General features: G+C 42.0%; 2 protein-coding genes across 5 annotated transcripts; one reads left to right on the top strand and one right to left on the bottom strand.

Moving 5' to 3' along the window:
* The first annotated feature begins 7 nt into the window (after positions 1-7).
* On the top strand, positions 8-5,936 carry LOC105278681 (putative ATP-dependent RNA helicase TDRD12). 2 transcript variants are annotated; one of them, XM_026973955.1, is made up of 19 exons: positions 8-235; positions 391-571; positions 728-809; positions 905-1,098; positions 1,232-1,503; positions 1,587-1,792; positions 1,880-2,054; positions 2,135-2,219; positions 2,358-2,522; positions 2,637-2,795; positions 2,878-3,030; positions 3,114-3,357; positions 3,504-3,650; positions 3,739-3,920; positions 4,052-4,177; positions 4,254-4,402; positions 4,478-4,826; positions 4,942-5,121; positions 5,197-5,936. In XM_026973955.1, the coding sequence occupies exons 2-19, from the start codon at positions 524-526 to the stop codon at positions 5,422-5,424; spliced, it is 3,144 nt and encodes a 1,047-aa protein (XP_026829756.1). In that variant the 5' UTR covers positions 8-235; positions 391-523; the 3' UTR covers positions 5,425-5,936. The 2 variants fall into 2 exon arrangements, with proteins under 2 accessions (XP_026829756.1, XP_026829755.1); XM_026973954.1 differs by having other exon boundaries at positions 352-571.
* Positions 5,937-5,946: 10 nt separating this feature from the next.
* Positions 5,947-8,505, bottom strand: LOC105278680 (transcription termination factor, mitochondrial). 3 transcript variants are annotated; one of them, XM_011337935.3, is made up of 6 exons: positions 8,388-8,505; positions 7,551-8,310; positions 7,342-7,438; positions 7,104-7,257; positions 6,403-6,732; positions 5,947-6,314 (listed from the first exon to the last, which is right to left on the bottom strand). In XM_011337935.3, exons 2-6 carry the CDS (start codon positions 8,136-8,138, stop codon positions 5,954-5,956), a joined length of 1,530 nt encoding a protein of 509 aa, XP_011336237.1. In that variant the 5' UTR covers positions 8,139-8,310; positions 8,388-8,505; the 3' UTR covers positions 5,947-5,953. The 3 variants fall into 3 exon arrangements, with proteins under 3 accessions (XP_011336237.1, XP_011336238.1, XP_011336236.1); XM_011337936.3 differs by lacking the exon at positions 8,388-8,505 and having other exon boundaries at positions 7,551-8,004; positions 8,115-8,374; XM_011337934.3 differs by lacking the exon at positions 8,388-8,505 and having other exon boundaries at positions 7,551-8,376.
* Positions 8,506-8,738: the final 233 nt, after the last annotated feature.

Genomic DNA, 8,738 nt, shown 5'->3' with positions numbered 1-8,738 from the left:
GAATTAAAGATTCTGGAGAAGAGAGAAGAGAGAGTGGCGCCAACAAATTCGAAATCACGCCATGGAGCATCCAAGGTAGCACAGGAATTTTTTGGAAAACCTCGACATTTTCTGTAGTCCTGATGCGGCAGAACAAAAGCCGTGCTTATTATAGGTTCGGTGATCGAGTACAATCTTCTCTTCGTACAAATTGTTTGGCGGCGGTTCGCAAACGCTGTCCTCAACGAGTTTTGAGGTTATTGTTTACAACAGTCTACTCCGATGCTCGTCGTTAAATCTTAAACTTGCTTGAATGTGGACCGTCTCTTCATTCTTTTGAAGAATATAAGATAATTTTTTTATGTTTTAAAGGACGAAGAAACTACATTTTCCGTGATAACTTTCGTACAGGTTAGTTTCTGGAAAGTTTCCGAGACTCGTATCCGATTGAAGTTTTGTCTTCGCGTCTAGCGAAGAATTTTAGGGAAGAGTGAAGGAAGTAACTTATTAAATTCATTGCTTGCGATTTGCGAGCGTAGAATCGATGCCAGTTATCAGTGAGAAAACAATGGTCACCTGTAACAATCAACGGGTAATTTATACTACTGTACATATTTTCAGTATCAAAATATTACATAATTATGATACATGGAAGATAGAGAAGTAAACAATTTTCATATTTGTCAGTGACATGATTTAATAATAAGTTAAGTGATTATTTAAAGGAATGTTTAAATCTTTCAAACAGGATTCAGGAATGTTGCCAAATTCTTCAGCTCAAGGTAGCAAACTGCATGAAGTAAACAGTTCTGACAACAGCTTGTGTAAAGGTAATTGTTCAATAATAGTAATTAATAATAATAAATAAGTAATTATACTAATAATTTATACATTCATCATCCGAGCGTTAAACCTGTGCATTTAGTTTCAGCTACTATTTCCGTTACGGCCATACCAGTCAAAGTGACAAACGTTCAGACTCCACATGTAATGCGAGCTTACGAAAAAGGCAAGGAATATTTCGAGAAGCTCGACAGGATAAACAGAAAATTAGGGAGCTTTGTCAGGTTGAATAATCTGAAGGGAAAGAGCGATACGCAGGATGCCAAGATTGGTGATGTGAGTACCGCACATTTGCCTCACATTATATCTTATTTAATATCTTATGTAAATTATATTTATTTATTCTTAATTATATCTTTTTTATTTATTTTCTTTATTTGTAATCCCTTCCATCGTGCTCATCTTGCAGATGGTCATCGTACAGAGCAGCAATCAGAAACACGTATTAGAGTTACCATCGTTTATCTGCCGCGGTCTGATAACGCACATTGAGAACGCAGTGCACAACGTACTCTTCGTGGACCACGGTGTGAGTTTCGACTTGGCGCGGGATCAGTTTTGCATAGTTCCGCGCGACTTTATCTCCGACGAGATATGGTCGACAAGAGTGGTCGGCCTGTACAACGTTATACCAGTTTGCATGAGGAGCAATGTTCTCAATGGTCACAAATCCATGACAGTGTAAGTCGTCAGCTGTTTGGCTGACGCGTTTGGTTCCCTTGTAAGAGTGTTGCTCAAGTGGCGATGTGCTTAGCTACTCAAAGTGTTGCAGAGGGAAAGTGGAGCGACAAGGCGACCCAGTGTGCAAGGGATCTGCTGATTGCATCTCGAGACGTATATTTCGATCACCTGTTCACGGATGAAAAGAATAACCGGGAGTACGGAGAATTTTATCTCGTCATCGACAACATTGTTGTGTCGTTAAGCGAAGCTCTGGTCGTCGAGTATCATGCAACGTATTTGACAGGAGGTAAGTAATTAAATATATGTATTTTTTCAATTAAATCTAAATAAAGTCGATAACTGTGTTGTTTTCATTTTTGTAATGATTATCTAGATTTATTGCGACTCATTAAATATTCAAATCACGCGCAACAGAAAAAAGATACAAAAGAGGAAGTGATCATACGCGTGAAGTTTTCGGTTGATAGACTTAATAAAACTAATAGAAATCTTGATCTTAATAGACTCAATGGACACGAGGAAATTCCTCTGAAGGAATTTTGTCTCAGGTAAGAGGAAATGTCATGAATATTACGTGTATCTCTGATATATTACACGAAGAGATTCCATTTTATGTTCTCATTATTAGCGAGAAGATTCTAATACACAGCACAGAAAACTGCGGGGTTTTAAGTAACGTCGCTGACCTTGGCTTTCCGTCTGGAGTGCATCGGGTACATAATCCAGCAGACACTTTTATTTAACTAACATTTATTTATCAAACATGCGATATAAAAATATGATGGAGGATATAATATTCTACCTTTCGATTTTAATCGATCCTCCATTTTACTATCGTAATCTCGTTCCAGGCTTGGGAGGACTATTTTAAATCCTCGAGGCCGAGAAAGCTTCAGTCTTACGTGTGGCCAGCGATAAAGAAGGGATTGAACGTCGTCGCTGTCGGATCATCGCAATGTGGTAAAACTGGTGCATGCGTAATGGCTATTTGTGGTTTAGTAACAATGCGTCAGAAGGTAGTCTCTTGGTTTAATTACACGTTACATGCACGAATTTAACTCTCAGTTATGACCTATCGAGCCTTCCGAGCCTCAACACGAGTAATCTCTCTCGCGTGGAACTCGTTTCAGGAATTACCACGTAGCGCGACTCGTCCGTTGGCGTTAATCTTGTGCTCCTCGTCTTTCGAGGTGATCAATGTCCAGTCGTTGTGCGTGTCATTGTTAGGCACTTCTAACAGCACCAGATCTGTAGCAGCGTTCACTGGCAAGACGGATAGATCAGTAGCGGTAACTTTACCCGCTCACGTTTCCCCCCATATTTTTCGTATTCTAAAAATGCGAAGAGAGAAATTATTTATTTTTCTTTTAGGCATCGATATACAGCGGCTGCCACATCTTGGTGACCACGCCACGATACTTGGCTCGATTTCTGAACGAAAACTCGGGCTTGTTGTCGTTCGACAGGCTCTACTACTTAGTCTTCGACAACGCCGATATTATCCTGGATAAATATTACAATTCGGTGAGCAAGATGTTTTATATCGCGCGCTTGCGCACTGTCAGCAGTATTATTTACGGAAGATATTTTGTTGGGCGTTGCAACAGGTGGGGGAGCTATTTAAAAAGCACAATATAATCGAGAACCGTGAGCTGCAGGGTGACGACCGACCGTTGCTGCAGATTATTACCACGGCGACGTACTGGACGTTCCAGCTTAAGAAATTTACGCGCTTAGTTATGTACAATCCATATATATGCATCGCCTCGTTCTTAGAAGCGGTTGTTTTCAAGTCTGTTCATCCAAAGATGCATATTCTGAAGTCTGCATGGAAAAATAGAAAGATATCAGGTAGGTGAGTGAAGTAGGATTAATAATAGGAATAATTACACAATAATAATAATAATAATAGGAATAATTACACAAAAATTTGCTTGCATCGATATTAATTATTTGCGTGCAAGAATAATTTAACAATTGGCTGGACGGAATTTTAGATATACTGAATGACGATTACATGGTGATGAAAACCATGGTGGTGTGCACGAACGCCGAAGAGGCCGAGGAATTGAACGCGTTTTTACTTTCGATGACAAAGAAGACCCTGCTGATCCACGAGAAGATGAAGTCGGCCGACGTGCAAAGTACAACAGCGACGTTTTGATAATTCAATTATTAATTATTACGCGCCTCGATCTTCGACTTTCAATTGCCAACTTGTGCGCTTTGCAGATTTACGAGAGAAATGGAAGGCATGCATACGCGCCTTGTATCCGATATTGATATGCACCGACGCGGTTTTATCAGAACTCGATTTTACCGATATCCAGTGGCTGATACATCACTCCGTGACGCTGAAGTTTAAAAATCAGTACAACTACAGGTTCTCCGTGCTCCTGGACGACTTGGTGCAGGTAAGAAATCGAGAAGAGTTTGTCTAAACGAAGAGCAACGAGACGTTCCTTTGGTTCTTGTAGCTCACCGAGTACACAAATTAAAATAAAATAAATTAAATTATAATTAATTAAATTTAATTAAATTTAAGGATACCACGAATTGCAAGGTGAGCATAATGATCGACGAGAACAACGACGTGCAATTGCAAAGTATACTGAAGATGATGAAGCGAATGCGAGTGGTGATACCGCCGCAGCTGCAGGAAGACGTCCAGGTAAGTTAACGGGGTTCCGTCCGCGAAGGCACCGCTTCTTCATCACGCGTTCAGTCGTCGACTTCAATAATTCCAGCGCATGGCGATCACGTTGGAGCGGGACAAGAGGAGCTACGCGATATGCGACAACGTGAAGGCGTTCGGCTTCTGCCAGGAGCGGGAAATCTGCGTGTTCAGGCACTGCGTGCTGCCCGAGGTCGACGAGCCGATCACGAGCATTCGGCCGTAAGCGTTCCGATTTATCTCGTCCCGATTACTCGACTCGGTGCGGCGTTCTCAATGATCTCCCCCTGCTCGCAGGAACGACAAGGTGAAGCTGATGCTGACGTACGTCCACGACGCGTCGCACTTTTCGGCAAGGGTGATCGAGCACGTCCCGCACGCGGAGTCCAAGTCCGAGAAGGCGACGTTCTCCAACGTGGAGTACATGCTAATCACGGCCAAGCTGCACGAGTACTATCAAAACGTCGAGAACAGGAAAGTGTGCGCTTCGAGGGACGTGGGCGACGTCTGCGTTCTCGAGGAGTCCCTCGACACGTTCAAACGCGTGCAGATCAGGCGCATCCGATACGACAGAGACAGTTCCGAGGAGGTGAAATTCGTGGACGTGAGGTGCATCGATAGCGGCATCGTATACCGACACGTTGACGTAAGATGAATAAAATGGTCTTAAATATAGGACGACTACCATGAATACCAGCCATAATCAATCTCAAGGTATATTTCCGTAACTTCGTTTTTTCCAAGATAAATTCTATGTTCAGGTGCGTAGGTTGGTACACCTGCCGGAGGAGTTGTCGAGACTACCAACGCACACGGTGGAGGTGTTTTTAACCGATATAGCGCCGTACGACGAGGAGTACATATGGAATCAGCACTCTAATGACGCTGTTCACCAGTGGTTCTCGGAAAATTTCAACCGGAGGTCTTACATCATCGGCAAGGTGAGTCTCCAATCCAGCAGATCTCTAGGAAGAGAAAAAAAGGCAGGAAATGAAGGGAATGGATTGTCCACACAGGTCCGTCTCCACCTCGGAAACACGATATGGCTGGACGATCTCGAGATCGGGACGAAGCTGATCGCTCACGGCGACTTGATAGGCTCCTCCCTGAAGAGGTATCTCGTCTCCGGGAATTATGCCGTTTCGAACAAAGATCACTTGTCGCGGCTTTGCAAGAACAGCGGACTGACGGAAGTTAATGGACTGACGGAAGTTAATGGACATCGCGTAAACGGCTGCGAATGAAGCATGCTCTTTCGCTGATCATTCGAATCGACAAGATTGCTTGGCGATATTTATTTGTGCTAACGAAAATTGAGATATCACGCAGATATTGTTTTTATATTCCTAAAAATTTGAATGCGGTTTTTCATCCGAGATCTGAGCCGCATGCCGAAAGATCAATCAATGCGTACAATTATACAAAATTATTTTATGCCGATGATAACTGTTTTATAACTCTTATCACTGGCAGATCCTGGGGGGGGGGGGGGGGGTTAAAACCGCCCCTTCCAAATAAAGAAATCAGTTTTGCTGAATTGGTTTGAAAAAATTTATCAAAAACAAAATGAGATCAGAAGTGTCACCACGTCCTCGTCATTGATCCTGAAGTAAAAGCTAAGCGTGATACTAGAAAAATATTAAACCAAATAAGTTTGTCAAAAACCCCCCCATTATCGACATCAGGATCCACTAGTGTCCCTTATTGTTTTTTTCTCTCTCACTGTTCTTATTAAAAGTGAATATTGTATACACCGACAACGGAAATGGATTTCTAATTTTTTAATCTGTGTAATTCTACATAGCTGTCGAATTGCTGTTGGCTGTACGTGAATACGGAGAGCTTCAGCGGCAGACCGGATTCCTTGAAGGTATCGATCCGCTTGCGCAGCGTTTTTATCTTGAAGAAAAATATTCGCGCGTTGTTCAGGATATCGTCGCTCGTGATGCCGTGGTACTGTAGAATATTAATCACTTCATCTATCTTCACCACGTTCACTCGCAAGATATTCGGGTACTTCTTCAGCGCGCTTTCAAGCGCCTCCTCGTCGGTGCCCAACTTGCTGATCAAATAATACTTGACGCTCTGATGATGCTGTAACACCTCCTGCTTCCGACGATGATTGCTGATGTATCTGCAACGGACGAAAGCGCGGTCAGGTGTGCCGTATCACTTCCGGCCAGCTATATTTTGCACGACACGGAGAATCTCTTAACACATACTGTTTAAATACTTTCTCGGCACACGCCAACAGAGGAAGCCTCGGACGAAGATTGACTTCGTTTAAGATTTTGATTCGCCTCTGTATGGTTGTTACGCTGAAATAGAAGATATGCTGGTACCGCAATATCTCATCGCTGGTAATGCCATTATCCTGCAGCATGTTGATCAGCGAGTTCAGCTTTACTAAACTTATTCGTAGAATATTCGGTGTTTTCGTAATCACGCGATTGAGAGTCTCTTGGTCGATCTTCAATTTATCCATTAGATAATCGCCAATGGTTTTGTGATGTCGCATCACACTCTGTTTCGCATTTCTTTCTTTGATAGCTCTGGAAGAAGGAAGGTTTTGTAATATTCTTGGATCCATATATTATCTGTGCGATTATATATTTAAATTATTGATATTAATTTATATTAATGATTTATATCAATACTATATTAAAGAAGAAATAAATATATAAAAGCTAACGTGAGAACAATTTTTTAAGAATAAGAATTAAGAATATTAAATATTAAGAATAAGAAAGATGATACTTTAATATTCCTAAGACTGCAAATAAAACAGACGGGATTACTCTCATAAGAAAAATAATATAAAATAATTATAAAATAATTATAATCATATAAATAACACAAACATTATAAAAGATATAATAAGATATTACCCTATAGATATTTCTCTCCCTTCTGTTCCACCTACCTTGATATTACTCTAATCGGACATCTTATAGCCCACGTTTTCACTTCCAAACTATTTGCATCTTTGTACAATTCACACCTCTGACGTATGTGATTCTCGGTATAGCGAAAAACCCACAAGTCCCTCAATATACACTTGTTATTCACATTGTACTCTAGAAAAAAGGAACACAGCAATTACGATAATATTTTTCTTCTGCCTTTCTAGACACCTCAGATTGTTATTTCATTTTTCGTACCGTGTAAAATGTCCAATTTCCTGTCTAAGTAGGAAATCGGGATTTTCAGTAAAAAAGGGTATCGCACACTTAACTCGCACAACTGTTTTACGCTGCACTGCAAAGATACACTCTTACATCATGTACTGTACAATACATATAAATGATGAGAAAATTATTTGCAGTAACTCGACTCATTATATTACGCTGAAGCTGAAACTGAAGCTTACTTCTAATCTGTTAGCAAGATGCTTGATCTTGTTGCACATGTAGGAATCCATGTCGGACTGAATGTAATATACGTAATTTGTCAATTCCTCCTGGGTCAAGCATAGCCATGGCACCAACTGATCATTATTCATTTTCAGCTTGCTGATGCTGTCAAGCTTCTCCTTGAGCTTGCTGCTTTCGTGCGCCAACAGCCAGGTATTCTCCATAATAGTATCCTTCTCTATGCCAGCCTCAAGCAAGTTGTGGTAGTTGTTCAGGATGTTCACTCTGGACCTCTTCTTCAGCTGCGGGTTGGCTATCAGCATCTTTATGGCCTCGGCGTTCGTCACGTTCAGTATCTCCCGCAGAGTTTTTATCAGGTTGTGCAAAATCGGCTTGTAATTGAACCGGTAGTCATCGTAGCTTAACACGTCGAAGGTGTGATCGGACAGGCTCATGTCCTTGCACAACGACCTGCTCTGCGAAGCGAAATGTATGAAGGACGTACACCTCGCCGGGATGTGCACTCGCAGGACGACCCTGGTAAGCGGGGACCGAGACCTCAGCAGGAGGCGGACACTCACCCGCTGCGCCAAATGTCCAGCCATGCTCCTCTATGATTATACGATACTCCGCGTATCTATATCTTCGTGCTCGATCTCGAGAATGCTCGTCTGCGTCCCAAAATATACTTTCCTTCGGTATCTTCCACGGAAAACGCAGCGGGGCATTGTACGCCGCATAGCGAGTCAGCTTTCAATCATAACCTGTACGCAGGTTCTGAGGAACGAAGAGTTTTGTATTTAGCAATCTATCGAATTTACATATACGTATACATATATATGCATTTTTCGTACTGAAAACACCGACGAAATACTGTCAAAGACTGTCAAAACTGCCGTACGAAGATAAGGTTATGTCTGACGATCGCGACAAAAACAGCGGAGGCTCGTAGCGGAATGTTTTGGAACTAAATCTCTGCGCCGGCTGCACGGCGGGTTGCCATTCTACAGGCGCCCTTTCGGAAAAGTTAGTTCGAAAACAATCCGCTACGAGCCTCCACTGTTTTTGGGTCCATGTGGCGGTAATAGGTCGGTAACAGGCTGAACGACGGGTTGCCTTTCTGCAGGCGCCAATATTTCGAGCATCAGATAAATTGTATTTTTTTATTTTGCAGCTATTGGACAATGGCGATTGTTCTGTTTTTA

This window comes from Ooceraea biroi, chromosome 11 (assembly GCF_003672135.1).
Source record: "Ooceraea biroi isolate clonal line C1 chromosome 11, Obir_v5.4, whole genome shotgun sequence".
In the NCBI taxonomy this organism is placed as follows: Eukaryota; Metazoa; Arthropoda; class Insecta; order Hymenoptera; family Formicidae; genus Ooceraea; species Ooceraea biroi.
Note: the sequence above shows the minus strand (reverse complement) of the source record. Positions and strands in the feature narration are given on the sequence as shown.

Coding starts and splice junctions, on each gene's coding strand:
- LOC105278680 (XM_011337935.3), bottom strand. CDS start 8,138: ATGGCTGGACATTTGGCGCAGCGGGTGAGTGTCCGCCTCCTGCTGAGG. Junction 7,258..7,341: donor GAAATTGGACATTTTACACG/GTACGAAAAATG, acceptor CCTTTTTTCTAG/AGTACAATGTGAATAACAAG. Junction 6,733..7,103: donor CCGATTAGAGTAATATCAAG/GTAGGTGGAACA, acceptor TCCTTCTTCCAG/AGCTATCAAAGAAAGAAATG.
- LOC105278681 (XM_026973955.1), top strand. CDS start 524: ATGCCAGTTATCAGTGAGAAAACAATGGTCACCTGTAACAATCAACGG. Junction 2,220..2,357: donor TTCCGTCTGGAGTGCATCGG/GTACATAATCCA, acceptor ATCTCGTTCCAG/GCTTGGGAGGACTATTTTAA. Junction 5,122..5,196: donor GGTCTTACATCATCGGCAAG/GTGAGTCTCCAA, acceptor TTGTCCACACAG/GTCCGTCTCCACCTCGGAAA.